Source organism: Lepisma saccharinum, chromosome 15, assembly GCF_977018435.1.
Source record: "Lepisma saccharinum chromosome 15, izLepSacc3.1, whole genome shotgun sequence".
In the NCBI taxonomy this organism is placed as follows: domain Eukaryota; kingdom Metazoa; phylum Arthropoda; class Insecta; order Zygentoma; family Lepismatidae; genus Lepisma; species Lepisma saccharinum.
Genome location: NC_139243.1, coordinates 61642621 through 61663501, shown reverse-complemented (window position 1 = coordinate 61663501; position 20881 = coordinate 61642621). Strand labels below are relative to the sequence as shown.

The 20881-nt window shown below is 33.6% G+C and overlaps 1 protein-coding gene across 1 annotated transcript in view; it reads left to right on the top strand.

Moving 5' to 3' along the window:
- Positions 1 to 4497, top strand: part of LOC145999284 (uncharacterized) — a 42465-nt gene extending 37968 nt beyond the window's left edge. Inside the window, exons 2-3 of the mRNA XM_083136221.1 lie at positions 2088 to 2682; positions 4393 to 4497. Coding sequence (XP_082992347.1) covers positions 2088 to 2682; positions 4393 to 4497 — 700 coding nt within the window. The remainder of the gene's footprint in view (positions 1 to 2087; positions 2683 to 4392) is intronic.
- The last annotated feature ends 16384 nt before the right edge of the window (positions 4498 to 20881 follow it).

Here is a 20881-nt window from a genome sequence, read left to right as displayed (position 1 = left end):
TTCAGCATATTAAGAACAATTTTTACAGAACACAGAGGCAGTAAACCCCACCAAGCAACTCATTTACTTCTTCCTAGCCTAAAGTTGAGTATCACCATACCAAAAGGTGGCAAGATTCCAAGGTTTTTTGGTTTCAGTATTTACGTTCAGTAATAAGTCTGGAGTCTGGCCTCTCCAATTTTGACTGTCCAAGCTAAAGCTCTCATTTTCTCTCGCACCTGCACTGGTCTATAAATCTAGGTTCATCCTTTCATCAAATGCAGCACACTTTTCATTTTTATGAGTTTTTATATACATAATTTATTTGTATCGCAATAATATAAAAGTTAGAGTAGACAGCATTTCATTGTGCTTTGGTACTGCACCAGTATTGAGCAAATATATTAGCAGTAATCAGAAGGCTACACTTTAAAAGTAGCTTCTCTACAGCTACAGCTAATCTTCCAAAAATGTATCTTTGTTACAGCTACATCTATGTTTACCAAAAATACACTTCCTTCTATGTGATAATGGCCACTTTACTACTTCTGCATAAGAAATAAACCAACCATATGGATATTCAAAATAATTGCTTAGCACTTGTACTTACTAGAAAGTAGGTTCCGTTATTATTAACATGAGACTCTCAGTGGCAATAGATACCAAATCGAAATATTAATGTACATTGATAATATCTTCCAAAATGATTTAATTTGGACTTTTTTATCCAATAAATATTGCGTTGAATGCAGTTGTTTTTTCCCCCCCAACCTGTGGTGCAACAGCCCGTAAGGTTCAGGGTCTACCTAATGACTGCCTGTCACACTCCCATATGCCTCAGCAGAGGTGGTCAGCACAACAAACCCCCAGTCGTTGTTGTAGGTATCCAGGACTGGTTTATGCTACTTATTCATAGCTTCCCAATTTTCCCACGATGGTGAGTGGCCATGGTCCCATGCTCTGGTCGAAATCCCAGAGTTGTTACAGTTATCCAGGATACTTGTACCTGTAAATATGTAGAGAATATTTTTGGAAGCAATTGGTAATTTCTATGGCATTTACCTTTACAAGTATTGTAGGCCTCCCCAATGGCACAGTGGTGGCGTCGTTGCCTTGTAGTCAAGGGGTCCGGTGGAGGCACATAGTGGTTCATATCCCACTTTAAACTCTAGGTTTAGTCCCAGTGAGCCTTACTGTGCATAAAGTGGACTGAAAACACCAAATCAAAGGAAAGAGAAGGGTTAACGGTAACATGTACTTGTGCCTAATAAATTTTATTGAAGTGGACATAGTGTGGCTGAAAATGTCAGGTGAATACAACACCTAAATCACTTTCTGAATTACTTGAGGCATCCCCCAATTCCGACTACTGTGAATGAATTACTCTTGCAAATATACAGCTTCCAGAGATTGGTCCCCAGCCTGCAAGAGACTTACAAGTGAATTCATGTTAGACCAGGGGTCTACATTGAGCACTGAGATAGGGATGAGACCAAGATGGGAGTTCAGAGGCTGAGGGCATGTGACGATGGAGGTTGACCTTGAGCTTTGACACTGTGTAGTGGCAGCCCTAAGTCAAATTAACATATCTGGTCACAAGTAGATATGGTTGTAGTAACTCTTTTTTACCCCGCAACAGAAAGAAGAAAAGGAAGATAGAATGAATGTAACTATGCGAGACAATGACAACATATTGTCACACTATTGATATGTACCAAGCTTTATGGCCAACCTAATGAAAATTAAAGCAAAGATATGAATATTTTTTGACTAAGTAGTAGAAAAAATATTATGTATTTATTCTTGCAGGAGTAATATACATTAAATTAGGCACACATAGATGTACTACATAGAACTTTAAGTGAAAACTCATTCAAAGTCAAGCCGGCTCAGTAGCTCAGTCATAGAGCAATGGCATCGAATGCCAGAGACCTGGGTTCGAATCCTGGTCCAGCCTGCATTTTTTTGCTGAAAGTTCTACATAATAATATGTACGTCACCTTCAACAGTCTATTCTACTCTCCTTTCTTTCCATTGATTTATACATGTTAGTCTTTCTCATTATTTACTCAGAAACTGAAACTACATTTGTATCATATTTTTTTCAGCTGCAGGATCAAGAACAATGTGGAAGAACAAGTACAAGATGTCCCAAGGTCAGTTCCACATTTGCCAGTGTCCGCAGGAAATTTGAGAAAACAAGAGCAGCCAAAAGAAATTGCAGAATGTATTAGTACAGTTGAAAAATTAGAAGCTGAACCTGCAACAAAAACCCTTGCAAGCAAGGCACATGTTGATGGTTCCAAGCCTAATAACAAGAGAAAGCAATGTATAGCCCCCATTTCCAACAACACTTTCCCTGACAAAGGTGATTTTATAACCCATGAACCACAGATGTTTTTTAAGGATTCAGTTTCCAAGAAAACTGTTGTCCATGAAGCTGAGCACAATACATTTATGAGTGTTCCCACACAACAGAGACATTTTAGTTGTTCAATTTGCAACAAGTATTTTGCCCGTAAGTTTCATCTTAATCGGCATGTCAAGGTTCACACTGGAGAGAAGCCTTTCAATTGTTCAATTTGCAATAAAGATTTTGCCCGTAAAGGAGTTCTTAGTGTACATATGGCTGTTCACACGAAAGAGAAGCCTTTCGAATGTTCAATTTGCAATAAAAAATTTGCCCATAAAGGAAATTTTAGTGTACATATGAATGTTCACACTAAAGAGAAGCCTTTCAATTGTTCAATTTGCAATAAAAATTTTGCCCGTAGAGAACATCTTAGTATACATATGAATGTTCACACTAAAGAGAAGCCTTTCAATTGTTCAATTTGCAATAAAAATTTTGCCCGTAGAGAACATCTTAGTGTACATATGAATGTTCACACTAAAGAGAAGCCTTTCGAATGTTCAATTTGCAATAAATATTTTGCATGTAAAGGAGTTCTTAGTGTACATATGAATGTTCACACTAAAGAGAAGCCTTTCAATTCTTCAATTTGCAATAAAAAATTTGCCCGTAGAGAACAACTTAGTATACATATGAATGTTCACACTAAAGAGAAGCCTTTCAATTGTTCAATTTGCAATAAATATTTTGCCCATAAAGGAAATCTTAGTGTACATATGGCTGTTCACACGAAAGAGAAGCCTTTCAAATGTTCAATTTGCAATAAAAATTTTGCCCGTAAAGGAGTTCTTAGTGTACATATGAATGTTCACACTAAAGAGAAGCCTTTCAATTGTTCAATTTGCAATAAAAATTTTGCCCGTAAAGAAGAACTTAGTGTACATATGACTGTTCACATGAAAGAGAAGCCTTTCAAATGTTCAATTTGCAACAAAGATTTTGCCTGTAAAGTTCATCTTAATAGGCATGTGAGACGTCATACTGGAGAGAAACCTTTCAATTGTTCAATATGCAACAAAAGTTTTGCCCTGAAAGGTTATCTTAATAAGCATGTGAGGTGGTCACACTGGACAGAAGCCTTTCAATTGTTCAATTTACAACAAAGATTTTGCTCGTAAAGAACATCTTAGGGACCATGTGAAGGTTCACAATAAAGAGAGGCCCTTCTAATTGTTCAATTTCCAATAAATATTTTGCCCCTAAAAGAGACCTTAGTGTACATATGAGTGTTCACTCAAAAGAGAAGCCTTTAATTGTTCAATTTACAACAAAGGTTTTTCTCCTAAAAGCCGACTTAATGTGCATGTGAGCATTCACAGAACGAAGAAACTTTTCCTATTCAATTTGCTAAGATGTTTTGTCTGGAGGTGTACACTTAATGTACACATGAAGCTTCACAGTCAAGAGTAATATTTCAAATGTTTAATTTGCAACAAGTGTTTTGGGAATAAAAGACGTCTTAATTCGCATATGTGCATTCATGCTAGAGAGAAGCTTTTCAATTGTTCAATTTGTAACAAATGTTTTGGCTGGAATGATAAGTTTAATAGAGACATACGAGGATGTTTCATCTCAAAGAGAAACTGTATTTATGACAAGATTTTCCTGTAAAGATAACTTCATGGTACATATGGGGACACACTTGAAACAAAATCTATTAATTGTTTAATTTGAATCAAATATTTTGTCTGCAAACATAAAGTTATTATGCATGTGAGGAGATTACACACCTAACAGAATTCATTAAGGACGTTTTGCAAACATCGGTATTTCTAAATGGATTTTTAAATAGAAATCTCTTGACTCTGTGCACATCTCACATGCTTTAGGATTTTGACATCTGCATTTCAGAATCAATTGTCTGCACATCAGGAGGAACGTCTCTATATCCAGCAGGGATCTCATCCATGCTTTCAAACATGCCACCAGTAGTTGAAAGATAATACCGATATTTGATTTTTAACTGACAAACCAATTTTTATGCTTATTCTTTATCGAAGGTACAAAACAGAGATGGAAGCTGTCATAACAGGCTCTTTAACCTGTACAGTGGGAATCATTTGTATTCCCAGACAGCGGGGAAGTTTTTCCTTGCAGACAGGTAGGACGTTGTCGCTGGGTACGAGCCAAGTGGTGTCTGCAATGAACAGCCTCTCCCCACCCCCACCTGGTGATCTTCTAATTGCAGGCAAGCTGCAAAACCAGTTTTTGCATGCTCACAACACTCCTCTAACAGCATTCTCCAAAGGAAATATATAGGGAGTAATTCATTCGTAAGTGTTTCGAGACAAGTGAAGTATTTATTACTTTTAAAGCACATGTGATTATTATTTTTTTTTTTAAATATATATACAATAATTAATCATCACCACAGTGTGCAATGTCAGGTCAAGATGATAACTCATCTGCCAGTAGACCAAACAGGTGTTCGTTCTTGAGTTTGAATCTTCTGAAAATGATCCTTTATATTCAATATCATCAATTTGTTTTTATGTTTAGAAAGGAAGGTTACAGATTGCACGACACAGTAATTTACACAATTACCTTCCATGTAGGAGGAGGGAAGGGGCGGCAACTTGAGAAGCGCTTGTTAATTTCCATTATTGTCCCAAGTATTTTATTATCAATAGTATAAACACAAAGCTAAGAAAGTATACATTAAGCATATGTGCGTAATATAACTCATCAAATTTGCTAAATGCAAAATTTTGAGCTATTAACTCATCAACATGATTCGTTAAAAGTTCGATTCTCACTGGACGACTATTTTTACGTATAAATTTTAATGCAGTTAACTATTTTCCAAGCATGTGACAGAAATGAAAATGAATTATTGAAAACTGATCTGAAAATGTCCTCTCCCACGTATAGACAGATTACAGACAGATCAAGTGCTTGTTGCATTCAGACTTTGTAAAATTACATCGTAAAAGAAAGCCAGTTGTAGTATTTTGCCCACAATGTGACTAAGACAGTTACTTTTTATGGAGTGTAACTGATTTGCATAGTTTACCATTACTTTAAAGAGTAACGATGTTATTTGCATATAAGCTAAACCTCGTAGAACATGTAACATGCTTGAACTGAAGACAGCCTTTCCTCGTCTTTATCCTCAAAAGTGAACATTCATTTTCAAAAATTATAATAGACTCACATGAAAATAGACACGAAATTGATAGTGAACCTGAAAAACCACATCATCCAAAATAACCCACATTGCAAATGTATACACATAACTATTAACTTAAAAAAAAAAACTTTGAGTAAATCAATTGAACTTCTTACCATGGGCGTAGCCAGAATTTTTTTGTGACGGAGAGGGAAGGGGGGAGGGCTGAGGCCATCTATAGTCGAAATAATATAGAATTGAATTGTTTTATTGAATTGTTGTTTTAAGTCCACAGACCTCTCCCGACGCCCATGTTCCTTACCCGAAAATGTAACCTGAGGCACAGTTTATCGTTTCACAAAGTAACTACTTTCGTTACTTTAAAATCCTGACTGAATTTGCTTTGCTGGGAGCAAATTTCTGCCAACAAACCTTCACACACATAGCTATAAATTTTGGTCAGTTTGGACATTTTCAAACACTGCCTAGGTTAGATTCCTGGGGAGCTTAGAGAAGGAGAAGGAGACTCACAAGAGGGTTTAAAATATGGAATAAATATAGTGCATAATTTAGATGGGGCGCGTGATGCTAAGATGACATCACCAATTGTGTGTCCATGATCACTGCAACAAATGTAGATCCTTTTAGCTGGAATTGTTATAGAAGTTGGAAACTCCGAAGGATGGTTAGCTATTGGCACACTTTAAAGTCTAACTAACAGAATTTTGGAAAATACACTTCACATGTTTGATGCACAGAATATATATATATATATATATATATATATATATATATATATATATATATATATATATATATATATATATATTGTCAATGAATTTCTTTGCCATGTGTTATGAAGAAGCAAGCAGTTTGATCATGACCGAGAAATATTCATTGACATACCTTTCTACGCTGTTGGTATCCAAGTGCCCGTGAAACGCTGTAATGAGTGCATTAGTTTAGAGCAGGATTACATGATAAATAAAAGTATTTTCTATACATCCAAATGTGTTCCCTTATTCTGAAAAAACAAAACTCCCGGTTTAACTTGAATGCCTCTCCTAGCTCATAATATAATTTATTTAAAGAAATGTAGAGAAGATAGAGTGCAACATGTTCTTGTCATTTACGTATTATTATTCTAATAAATAAAATTTATTACACAAACTTTTTATGCTTTCTACACTAATAAGCTAACCAGATTTCGGTTTGCAATAATCAATCATGTTTCTACCATCAATCACAATCTATAATGTCATTAAGGACATATTGAACTAGTCTCTGGTTCAAACTATGGGCGGGTTTGAATCAGATATATTTTGAGCCTTGGCAACACTGATTGAAGTTAGGCGCGATTTAACGTTTGCATGGAATCGTCTGGCATTATTGACCATAACGTACTTGAAATGTCTTGTCAATAGCTTCATTTGTGTTGTTTATGTTGCCTAACTCGTGAACATTTTCGTGCGATGATTTTTTACGATTTTCGACGTGGATTATCAAGACAAGAGTGCATCGATCAACTTACTTCCACATTTGGCGATGAAGCCCCATCCTTTGCCACTGTGAAATGCTGGTATAACGAATTTAATCGTGGCCGCCATTCGCTCACCAACGAGATTCGCGAAGGTCGTCCAAAATCAGTTGTTTTTCAAGAAAACATTGATGCTGTGCAAAACCTAATACTGCAAGATCGTCATGTGACATACTGTGAGATTGAGGCAACCATAGGCATTAGTTCCACCAGCATATATAAAATATTACATGATCATTTAGCTGTGAGAAAGGTATGTTCTCGTTGGATCCCTCACAATTTGACAAAAACTCAAAAAGACGCTCAATAAATACAATCGTGGTGCTTCAAAAGACGTATATAAGATTGTAACAGGTGACGAATCATGGATATATGCATATGAGCCGGAACATAAACAGCAGTCGACTGTATGGGTGTTTCAAGATGAACCCAATCCAACAAAAGTTGTTCGCGCTCGAAGCACATCGAAACAAATGGTCGCCTGTTTTTTCGGGAAAACTGGTCATGTGGCAACTGTGCCTTTAGAGGAATGTAGAACGGTTAACTCTGCATGGTACACAACAATTTGTTTGCCAGAGGTCTTCGGTCAAATGCGGAAAATAAACAAACGCCATCGGATCATTCTTCATCAATACAATGCCAACTGTCACACATCTCGTCTAACAACCGACTTTATGAACAGTCAAAAAATCGAATTGAAGGATCATCCGCCGTACAGTCCTGATTTGGCACCCAATGACTTCTTCTTGTTCCCGAATGTCAAGAATAAATTGCGTGGACAACGATTTTCGTCGGCGGAAGACGCCGTTGATGCGTTGAAAAATCATATAATGGAGGTGTCTCAAGAAGATTGGAAAATCTGCTTTGACAAATGGTTCGAACGAATGCAAAGTGACCATAAAGGAGAATACTTCGAAAAACAATAAAGCAGTTTTCAATGCCAAATTCCTGTTTTTTCATTGTTAGGTTCAAAATATAAATAGTGAACCTCGTATAATTGTGACCAAGTGAAAAGTGTCTTTGGTATCACCTCCCATTTTTGCCTTATCAATTCTTTATTCCTGTCATCATATCAAAGTATAAATTTCCAAAGTTAGTGGAAAATCAAAAGTAAGGAATGCCAGGGAAAGAGCCTACCCTGTTGATTGATTTATTGAGTTGGTGTTTAAAGTAAACTTTATGCACAGTAGGGCTAATCGGGACTGGACCTACTGTTTAAAGTGGGATCCAAACTACTATGTGCCTCCACAGGGAATTGAACCCAGGACCCCTTGATTACAAGCCAACGATGCTACAATTGCAACATCGGGGAGGCCTAAAAGGCAATAAAAGTAAAGTTCGCAGTCCATCAATTCAGAACAAAGAATTAATAAAAATCCTGTAATATTAAGTGGCATTTAGAAGAGTGATAACGTGTTTGTGGAGGGGTCGGTGCTTCCCCGAGATGTAATCCATTTCTCTCTCAAAACATTGAAATAAATTACCATGACTTCTGTAAAGTTAATATGAATACGTGCATGTAATTTTACTCTAATCGTGGATTGGAATTACAGATTAAAGTGGGATCTGAACCACTATGTGTCTCCACAAGGTATTGAACCAGAGATGACGATGTTACCGCTATGCAATTGGGGAGGCCCTGCACATGTATTGATTAGGAATTACAATGACAAACTATCAAGCGATTTTAAACTAACAACCTGCCATTCCTCGTGGCTGAGAGGTTAGCACATTGCGCTATGATGGCAGGGGTCCCAGGTTCGAATCCTGGCCTGGGCATGGATGTTTGTGAGTGTTCATTCATCAATTTCATCTAATCATCACTCACCCCATTTTTGAAGATTAGCGAAAATTGGCAAAAAAAGCGAAGTAAATTATAGAAAATCAATAAATAATTAACTTACAACATAACTGGTTTGAAATTACATCTTTACAAATTAGGCAAGACGGCACATATAAACAAGTTTTTATTGAGGTTTGTATGTGCAGAAACATATGCAATTATCATCATTTGATGTACAGAGTAAACATCTTTAAAATATAGTTACTGGAAACAAATTGTGTCCCCTCCCTCCCCCGAACAGTCAAATCCTCATGTGTAGCTTTGGGCCTATAGCAATAGCAGTCTACATATTAAAACGTCAATACACCCCACCCTTTGCTCCTTAGGAAAGAGACTGATTATAGAAAGCAATGAATGTATAATATTATGTTACAGATCATGCCAAAAAATCTGTTTAGCCTTCATGTATACAAATTATTTGCATTTATCTAGATATGTGCACAAGCAATTGGAATGAGTGATAAATATTCAAGTCCAACCAGTGACTTGTTTAATAGTTTTAGGAGTCAGTAGTTTTTCGTTTTCTACAACGTGTATTTCAGAGTAGGCTATGCAAACGAAACTTGATGTGTGTTTGTGCTTCTGGGAACATTATTACCTCAGTGTAGATGTGGAAGATTTTGACAGTAGCCATAAGTTGAACATATTTTAAGAGTTTGAATAATATTTTTATCCTTCTATTCAACACACTGCACAGATTGCAATAAAAAAAGAAGAAGAAGGAATATTTGCAAGTTTTCAGATATCTTTCTTTACTTTTAGGTCAATAATCTGTGCTAATAAAAATCACACTTCTCAAAACTGAATTTAATAGGGAGAAAGGGAGAATTCAAACTGAGAAATTTTATCACCATTATTCCCATGTAAGCGTATATAGAGTGAGATGGTAAAAAGGTAAAGGTAAAGTGCTCCCCTGTGCTTAGCACCATGCCATGAAGGCGTATAGGGGGTGTGGGGGTAACACCCCACACTTTCTTGATCCAGTCGTGAGTAAAGTGATGTGATCAGCATCACGCCCCTGACCGCCTTTACCCCCCATATGATAGTTACTATACACATATCCCCCTTGCAGACATAACATGCAATACATCTGAAACACCTTTCCATTTCCTTCCCACAACCTTCGCAGTTGGGGCTTGTGACCTCCACGCAGGACGATTCCCGGTGTGACGTAACAGGCAGGTAGAACCACCTGTCACAGCTTGTCCCCACCGACAGCCTCGCAGCGACAGCTGTCAATGGCCAGCCATGAACAATTGGCCAGCCACCTCTCAGTATGTCTGCAGTTGAAGAGATCTGCAACTTTCTTTGCACTGTCCACCACAATGTAAGGTAGCATCAATGTGCTCTTTGATCAATGGCATGTTGGTTCACTGCATAACTAGAAACAAACATTGATGAATAGCATGCACGTAACAATGGCAGTCTTTATCCTTAACATTGTGTAAATTTAAAATGATTACATAGGGATGTGGTTGTATGTGTGTACACAAAACTGTATTTTGAGGTCAGATGGATTTTTTGACATCCATAGGGAAATTTCAGTCAGTCAGAATTACTGCAGCTGCACGATTTGTGCAGTGTCTTATTTCCTTTTCCTACTGTAGTGTACTCCGCAGCATCCCAAGGCCAGCAGTGAATGCATAGTTTGCTTCTTAAAGACTTTATGCTTAAGATAGAACTTATATTATTTTGTAATCACTGAATTGCAAAATAACATGAGAGCGGAAGGATTCCTTGATTAAGCACAATGGAAGTGAGAGGCTGTTTCACATACATTTTATGCACATAAAGGCTAATCGGGACTGGACCTAAAGTTTGTTGAATCCAGACCACTGTGGTGCCTCCACCAGGTATCAATCCCGGGACCGCTTAATTACAAGGTGGCGACATTACCACTACGCTGTCGGAGAGGCCCGAGAACAAGAATAAAGTGAGTGTTAGAAACCGGCAACTTTCTGTCGTCGAAGGCTTCGAGAAGCTTAAGAGAAGGAAAGAAGACAAGGTGCAAATCACACTTCGAACTGTGGAAGCCTTCGTTAAAGCAATCATTCCATTAGAGTGAATGGGGGGGGGGGGAAACTGCTGTCTTTCTATTTAGAAGGGTTTTTTTTATAAATATGGGAAGTGTGGTGAGTGAATACTGTGAACTTTTACTATGCACAATCTGTGCATGGAAAATCATCAATGTTATTGTAAACTGAAAATGAATTTAAGTAAACAATTTTTGAAAATTTTATTTTGTGAGAGTGAAAAGGTTTGAAATATGATTGTGTTCAAAGATTTGGGTAATATCCATCAATAAACATTTCATATTTAGTGACCGATGAGATGAAATAGTTTTCCAAATGCAAGAAATTTAGTCAGTTCTCACAAAGGTAAGCCTTCGATTGATTTATTTTTGTCATTAAAACTATTTGCCTTAATTTTCCATAACTAAGGCAATGTGAAAATCTTATGCATAGAAGAAACCGTAAAAATGCATGTAAAAATAACACAGATTTTCAATTAATGTCACCGAATTTTGCTTTAAATAACACTGAATTGTAGTAATAAATAACCTCAAAATTTAGGAAAAAATAAAAAGAAAACTTCTTGTCCATAGTTATAACATGTAATATATATTTAAAAAATTTCCATTCTTGAAAAATCAGCATATAATTTCACTGGTCATGTGAACTGCCAGAACCTTAAAATTATGTTTTCTTTTCTGTTTTGCACTGTGTATGTAATATCCTGTCTTTTTATAATAAAACACTACGTATGACTGTATTTTTTATTTTATTGTGAATACTTCAAAAGGTTGGTGTTGAAACAGTTCTAAGTATTCATCACAATGAAGAACTTTATAAATCCCAACATTAAAGTTCCATATATTATTTGCATATTATGTTTCACATCAAGGAGAATACTTTTAATTGCTTAATTATAAACATAGATTTTAACCATGAAGATACTTAATATACATGTGAGACTTCATAGCAGAAGACAATGCAAATGGAAAAAATGTGACCTGCACACAAGAAGAAAGGGCAGCATGATACAAAAAAACTGTCAGTTTTATCTTCCTATAGCATTCATGTGTAGTTTCTGAATATATATTTCAACGACATTAATGAATACTTTACTTTAGCCTCAGATTTATTGAATATAATTAGGACAGAGTGTAAGAGACTACTTCCAATAATCTTATAGTACCCCCCCCCTTTTTGATCATGATGGTACAACACTGTAACAATTATACATGTTCAGAACATTTATACATACTGAAATATATGTTTTCCGCATCAACTATACTAAATCAGGGTTGCTAATTATGCGTGAATTCTATGTAAAAAAATTGCAACTTTTGTAAATCCAAATGAATTCATACATTTGCAAATGCCCCGAGGTAAGTTTTTCACAGTTCAGCTTTTATTTTTATCGAGGAAGGATAGAAATGAAAGCTGCATCGAAGATATAATAGAAATCTCTCTCAGTACGTTTACTTTGTTAGTGCCCTTTGCAGAACAATCTATCTGACAGATTATTGCAAGATATGAAGTTCATTGTGTAATTTTGAGTTTGAAATTCTTACACAATTAACAACTTTTCATAGAATAGTATATTTCTGTTTGTACATGTATTTGAAGCCTGAGTACGTGAAATAGCAAATGTAAACTCTACACCTTGAATTGAATATATTAAATAATATATATACACCATACCGTTTCTTTGAATTAAATTAGAATTTGTGGATTCAATGGAATCACACAGACCCATTATTTTGTTAATATATGTGTGTTTGTTTGTGTGGCAGTGATGAAAGGTGGTAATGCATAATGTTGAAATAGGCATAGCATCTGTTTGTACCTTTGAATTTTTGGAAAGTTTGCCTTGAAAACTAGTAATTATAATTTAATTTTATCATGATCTTAGAGTGGTCACTCTGTATATATCGATCTAGTAGAGTTCCTCTTTATCAGTTTTTGTCCAAGATCTGCACCAGTAGGTTTTCTTTTTTCGCCAATACTGTATCTTTCGGAATTTTCTTTTACTCAGATATTGTTCCGAGATAAATGTTATTTCTGCTACATGAGCTTTGAAGTGTATGATTAGTATTAATAGTAATTTCATTCTGCCTATATTGTGAAAGGGGGAGTCCCATATTAGAGGCATATATTTTACATAAACTATTTTCTGAATATCACTCCTGTTCTTCAATTCTGTACCCTAAACATGGGTTTTCAAAGGCAAAACGATCTGTTCTTGTAATCAGACAAATGCAGTGCATTTCCTTTTCAAAGAACAAGATTTCTAATGGAATGGGGTGGAGGAGTGAGTAATTTTTCAGTCAGTGTATGACGATTTTTGGACTATGCACTCAGAAATGTATTATTCGTCCTAAGTCTCCATCGAACACAAAAGGTGTGATTGTTTGAGGTATACGTGTCTGCAGTGAATTCACGAAGTGTATCGTTCACATACTGTTGCAAAAATTTGGCAGATGGCAGATCTGCATAGGCAGCATTATCCTCTGATTCTTGTGATTCTTGCAAGATGGTGTTTAACATTTGGGACATTTGTTCTTTTATTTTTTTTAAAAAATATTTTGAGTTGTCATAATAATCAAGCATGTAACGTTTTTTCTACAATGATATGTCATTGTTAAATCTTTAGGCAATCTTTAGGCGACAATTGTTTGAAAACAAATTTGCAATTATCGCGCCCCCAACGTTGGCCAAGTTGGCTCACAGCAACGCGCGCCATGGGACGTTCGGAACAACGCTAGGGTTGGGCTGCAAGAGGTCAGTGTAAAAAGATGGATATGCGAGAATGCGCATCTGTTTGAGCGGCGTGTAATGTGCAAAATTCTGCACGAAACCAGCTGAATATGGATGATTTGGAAGTGATCAGCCTCACAGGTACCATTTGCAAGACATGCAGGAGATGTTAAACCTGCGAGGTAGGTGGATGTCACCTTAGGATAAGAAGATAAGAAGTTCCGTTCTTGCATCGTCGATGCTGGTTTGCTTGCATAGAAAGTAAGACACCGTTCCTTACTTTTCACAAAAAGGAAGTTTGTGAATGTTCCGTTGCGGATTACGTTGCAAGCACACATCTTGGTGCAGAAGTAACTTCAAGTGAACTTTCATGCCATTCATATTTGAACTTTTGTCATAACAACTAATTTTGCATACAATGGAAGCTACGTTGCCATCTTGAAAAAACTTGATCTTCGCAAGTTTACAATTTATTATTGCCATCAATCGATAAGTTATAGTAGTATAGTGATTTCGCCGGTCCGACCGCAAGTTCAAAATTTTGGCTGTTTTAAACAAAAATAAAATCAAAATATCAATCAAAATATCAAAATTTTAAAATATCAATTTTATTTAAAAAATAAAAATAAATCTAGAAATCTATAAAATAAAAAAGTTAATAAAAACCATCCAAAATCACATTAAAAAACTAAAAATATATTAAAATATGCAATGACACAAAAAACATACTTCATTATTGAGCAAAATAGGCTCAAAACTGCTGAAAATCGCTGAAAATGTCAAAATTGTGAAAACTACCCATTTTATAAAACCCCGGTAATTTGCCGGGGTTAAGAGGTAATGAAAAATAATTACAACTCTAATACATTATGGTGTATCAAATTCAGTGTTACATGGTGATCCAACACTAGATTATCTTGTTTTAGAATTTGCAGGAGCCACACTCACACTTACATCCATTAGTTACATTTTCACAGTCAACAAAATCTATGCGATAATAATGCATGTTGGTGTTAAAGAAATAACTAAATATATTATGCTTACAACAAGGACATTCTCGTCCTTTATATTTTATAGAATGTTTCTCAATTTCTGAGATGATCTCATTTTCAAATGTTGCTAGGTCTGACGGATTTATTACAACCTCATTCCCCACATGAATCTTACTTTTTTCATCAATATATTCATATCCGCTAGTAACCTTTTAAGGGTAATTATGCTGTGTTAAGATATTTTCTGTTAGTTCTAATACATTAGTATTTGATGTCATTGTTGCTTGTTGAGAAATACAATTCCAACCAATTTTATCTTGAAACGTTTTAGCTATATTTTTTGGTAACAATACACAACCATTATTTAATGTAATAATATTTTCTATACTATTTGGTTCAATTTATAAGAAACATATTATATGATAAATGCTCTTCAGATTATTACAATATATCATAAACAAATTAAAGGAATGGTATGACTCTATTGGTAATCCATTTGATATTGACTTATCTGATCTGGATATTACTTTTGACTTAAACTATAATGACCATAACTAAGGCTTGTAAATCTATCTAGTAGGTATTTTTTGTCATCATATGGTGATAGCGCAATCTTAGTTTCTTTTGTCGTGTACATTTGCAGACTACACAAATGTATTCTGTGTATATCTTCTGTGGTTTGTTTTGTGTTGAACAAACATTCTTTGTAGTTATCAAACTTAATTTTTTCTATGTTAGACTTTTTAATACCCTTACACACTTTTTTATCTGTAATATGATTTTTAAAGGAATACATCTTTGATCTCAAACCAACAAACTCTCTAATTGGTAAGCTATTGAACTCATCTTTAAATATCCCAGGTATTTTTTTATTAGATTTATGTATGTCTATTGGAAAGTCATCTGGATAGTCACTTGTATTAAACCATTCTATATTTTGTTTTATGTCTTCATAGAAATCTTCACTTTCTACATAAATTATGAATGAGTCTGTATCAGTCTGTAGCAGCTTTACCTTATCACCATATTTCTTTTTTAATAAAACCTATACATTAATAATTTTGACAACTCTAGTATACAAAATCCACCAAATATTGGTTTATTTAGCTTTACTCTCATATTTCTACCATGTACTAACACTATATTTTCATTAATAATAGTTCTATTTTGATATTTTTTTGAGTTCACTAATTTGAGATATCTATCACGTGTTTTTGCAATATCAACATTACTTCTAGTTTTAACATTCTCCATCTGTTTACCGTACACGCTGTTATTCATTAATTTGAAAAATTCCTTTTCAGAATAAATTTTAGCCAGTTGTCTAAGTTTTGTGTTTTTCTCAATATATGGTTTTAACCACGCTACTTGTGTATACTTAATCCCACTATGTATGTTAACTAACTCAACACCAAGCTTAATATATTCTTTAAGTATTCTATAATCAACAATGTAATGTGTTTTATCTTTTAAAGTACACATAAGCTTTTTATTTTTGCCTGTTGGCTTTGTCCCAAGATTTTTATCAATCATGTATCGTTGAAACTCTGACAAATCATCAAAGTTTGGGACGAAATGCTCTGGTGCAGGTGCATAGTCATTAAATGTGTCATGCAAATCTTTAGATATTTTAAGATTAACTACTAATGAATATCCTATATCATTTTCATCGTCAATATTTAAAATATTCGCTTTAACATAATCTATTTCTTCTGTGGTCATCCACTTACGATTTTTAATAGGTAATCTTCTAGACATAGCCCATCCATATAAATTATTTGCATCAAGATACATTATAAAACTAACATGTTTCTTAGAGTTGTATATACCTTTCTCTTCAGCTTGTTTTTAGATAGTTCAACAACTTTATCCTTCTTTTTATCATAGAAGTAACAATTAATTGAAATTGCGTGGGGGTTGCTTACCATACTGATGCCACCTCTAATACCCTCTGCCATTAGATCATACATTTCCTGATCTGTATATAATTCAAGTTCTTGTCCAGTTGTTTTTAAAGCAGCAGCCTCTGCTAAGTGTGGCGCGGTTATGTAATATGCTGGATCTGGCTGATAATTGTCGTAGCACATCTTTCTAAAATTTGTAAACACATCATGTAATAAGAGAGTATCTAATCTAAGATATAAATCGTGGAATTCACCAAAATTTTTGAAGTCAAAATGGTCCTTCATTCGCTTTAAATATTGGTATTTTTTATTACTTATCTTTTCCCCGGTTAATTTGGAAACAAAGCATTCTTGTGGTGGTAATGTTGTATATTTAAATTTATCGTATGTGTCAACCCACTCATATGGATATTCCCCTTTTGTTAGTAGATAAACTTTATCTTCTAGTGGTAGATCTTCATATTCTTTATTAAACAATTCAAATTGCAAAACTCGCATGCGATAATACTATTGCGCACATCACGAAGTATTGGGTCTTTTAATAGTCTATGTTTTTTGCATTTTGCACAAAATGCCGAGTTTACACCTAATTCATTTTTAATAGCTTTATCTAATTTTGTACCAAGAAAAGCATACGTATCTATAAACCTAACTTCTATGTATAATTTTTGTATGCTACCTTCTTTTTTGATATTTAAATTAGAACCCCCATTTTTACAAACCTTACAACTATCAAGTAATTCTTTAAACCTTATATTACATAGTTTGCATTTAGTTTGATCATAGTTTTGCTTATACTCACCAACTTCAACTCGCAAAGTAATATATTTGTAATTTTCGCTTGTATCAGGGAGAATACGTATATCTTTTTCGTTTTTGCATAGGTTTACTATCCACTCTATAAATATTTTACTATCATACTTAAGGTTGTGTATAAATATAGATATGAATCTAGGCAACGTTAAGTGAAGATTACAACTGTTATGTGCTGCACCCCTATATTTGCCAGTGGTATGATCGTGATCATATACTTTACAATCACCTTTTTTAAACTCATCCCCACAAATATGTTGCTCTTTCAAATTTTTTCATAGACTCTTCATCATATATAGCAGGTATGTTTTTATTTATACAGTTAGTATAATACTTTTTTGCTAAATTTACAAGATCTTCATTAAATTCTTTCATAAGTTGGCTTTTATTGCCCCTTCTTTTTAGTATATTAACACTATTTCCTGTAGTTATAATCTCTTTGTTATTTATTTTTAATCCTTCTGGTTTTTCCTGTGTTCTCTCCATATGAAAAGTTAGAGTATACGGATGAAAGAGCTCAGCACCACATGATTTATATTTTTTTATATTATTTTTATCTGTTGGCATCACTATCTCAACTCCACTATCGTCTATATTAGATTTACATTTGAAATGTGATTGGTAAAAGCTTCCTTTTTACCATATCTTTTATGACATTTTGGACTTGTATCTATGTGTTTATCTCTATTATGAATTTTTCCACTAACAAGTGCACTATAATTTTTTATACCCACACAATGGTGTGTTGCTGGGACAGAACTTTTGAAGGTACAGATTCGATAGCTAATATGTTTACATGCTTTTTGTTTTGTAGATCGATGTTATTACTGGTGTGCATTGTGTAAAGTTGTTCTTCACCTATTTCATTATGAATACCATATACATTAATAGAGATGTTTAGAAATGTTTCATATATTTCAATATTTTCTGATGTAATTGCAACAGGATAAGTCATACATAATTTATTATATTTTTCAATATTATAGTTAGACGGTCTATTAGGATCTTTCGTTTTAGCTGGATTTAAGATACTTTCCAATGCATACTCAAAACATCTTTGATCTTCTCTGTTAAAACACTTAAAAATCCTGTTTTTTACGTTTTTCACATTAATGCAACATTGTTTATTTTTAATCCATTTTGGTAGCTCTGTCCAAGTTCCACCTCTTATTGGATGATACACATCTCTACTAAGCACGGTATACTTTACTCGATCAAATCTAAATTTTGTATTTCTATAAGTCCATTGTTCAAACTTTGTCCTGATCTCTTCTGTTGCTAATTCATATATAGTTCCCAACCTATTTCTAGCTGACATTTCAATATTAAGAGTACGACATCTAAGATGCCATGTCTCTGTACTTACTACGTCTCCTGTAGCTGGGTTTAAGATATGATATTGAAAATGTGTTGTAAAATAAATAAGTAAATTTGGATATTTGTCTAAACCACTATTAATATACTTAATTACCTTATTTTTTATTTCGTTAAAGTGTACTATAAAATCTGTGTTATTGTTAGAAACAAATGGAAAATCACTAATCATGTCATTAAAAGCTCTCCTTGGTGTACCTAAATATTCTCTTATTATTTGGTTTCTTCTTTCTCTCTCCTCGGAATTCTTATTAGTAAATTCGTTATTATTTGAGATTGGCAAATGGGGGTTGATAATGTGGAATAGGATTAAACACATCATCACTTGAATTTAATTCTGCAAATGGTAATTTTTCTAATTTAGTTCTTATATAGAACTTAAGGTCACTTTCTTTTTTATATTTACTATATTCAGTGATACCATTTTCTTTAGCAAACCTTATCAAGTTAGCTCTACCTTTAATAGTATCTAATATATCAACCGGTTCTGCAAATTCTAGATTACATTCTGAAAATTGTTTTAGATGTAACATATGTTTAATATATTCTCTTAGTTCTGCAATTGTTCTATATTTGCTATATCCTTTAATGTCATGTTGTTTGGCAATAGCTTTTAAATTAGGTATTTTCATATTCTCTAGATCCACTGTGTTATTTATAAGACAATTATTTGGTTGCATTGTACCAATATTTTGTACCTCCATTTATTACGAAAAAATTTTAGCAAAGAAAAACTTTAACATACTACAACTTCACTTGATAATATTTCTTTTGTTTGTTTAGATAATTTTACTAATAATTCATGGAGTTTAGATTTTGTGTGTCTTTTAAAATGTAAGTTTGCTACATATTTTTCACATATATATCACAATATACTTTTTCAAGTAGCTTACTATTACGTAAATTTTGACAGACATGACATGTATATCCATAGCCATATTTCATACTCTTATTTTTAACAAATTCATTAAAAATTATAAGAGTCTTGCAGGTAGAACACCTTCTTGTAATATCTTGTGGTACCTCCATTTAATAGTAAAAATTTTATTACTTACAATAATACTCTACACATAAGTTATTAAATATTTTTTCATATATACATAAACAATGCCTGAACAAAAGAGAGTCCAAACGCCTAAACAAAAAGTGAATACTATTTTAAAAAAGGATTCAGCTTTGACAGAGGCTAGTATTCCATCATTTAAGAATTTATCTAATATGAGATCAAGACAATTAGCAATGCAATTTCTAACAATTAGAGCTGATCCAGAATTAAAACAGGTTACTTTAAAGGATTTTGCTAAGAAAAATAAAATTGGTGAAAATAGAATTAGAGAGCAAATAAAGTTTTTAACTGGTGAAACATTAATAAAATTTAATAAATCATCTAATAACATTACAAAACACAATCATATTAAATCTAGACAGATACCAGACAGGGAAGATAGTGTTTTAGAGCAAACATCATCTAAACAAAAAACAAATAGAAAGTCTAAAAACCTTAATGCAGGTACTTCAGAAAATGCTTTAATGGAAAAAATAAAAAAGAATACAACACAATCAGAAAACAGCGATGAATTAACTACTTTACAAAAACGAGTAGGTATAATTTAATTCTAATAAATGGAACTAGAATAATACACTAAACATTATGTGCAAGATGTTAATTTCTTAAAAGAAGTTGAAAAAACACAAAGTGATTTCCTTCAGTTACCAAATATTGCAACCAAAACAGAAGCTGCCAAAGTTCTAATTATTGGTAAACATAAAGCAGAACGGTTTGTAAATGATTGTTTAGAAGTAATGGGTGAGCAAGATATAACTATTGAAAAACAAGGTGCTTATATAAAAACTTAAAAGGTGAAAATAAATTTTTACAAAACAAATTACATCAAGAAGGAATATCATACGAAAAGGAATTAGATAAATTTAAAGAGAATAATACAGCTTTAATGCAATATACAAACACAAATAAATTGCAACGAGGATACCAAGTATTATTAAAAAAAGGCACAGAGAAATCAAAAAATATAATGTATATTATAATTAATAAAACCACTAAAAATATTAAAATGCAATTACTTCGTTTATAAAATAATATTTTCATTTTATCGTTATCTAAAGTATTATCTACAAACTTAATATCTTTGGTAT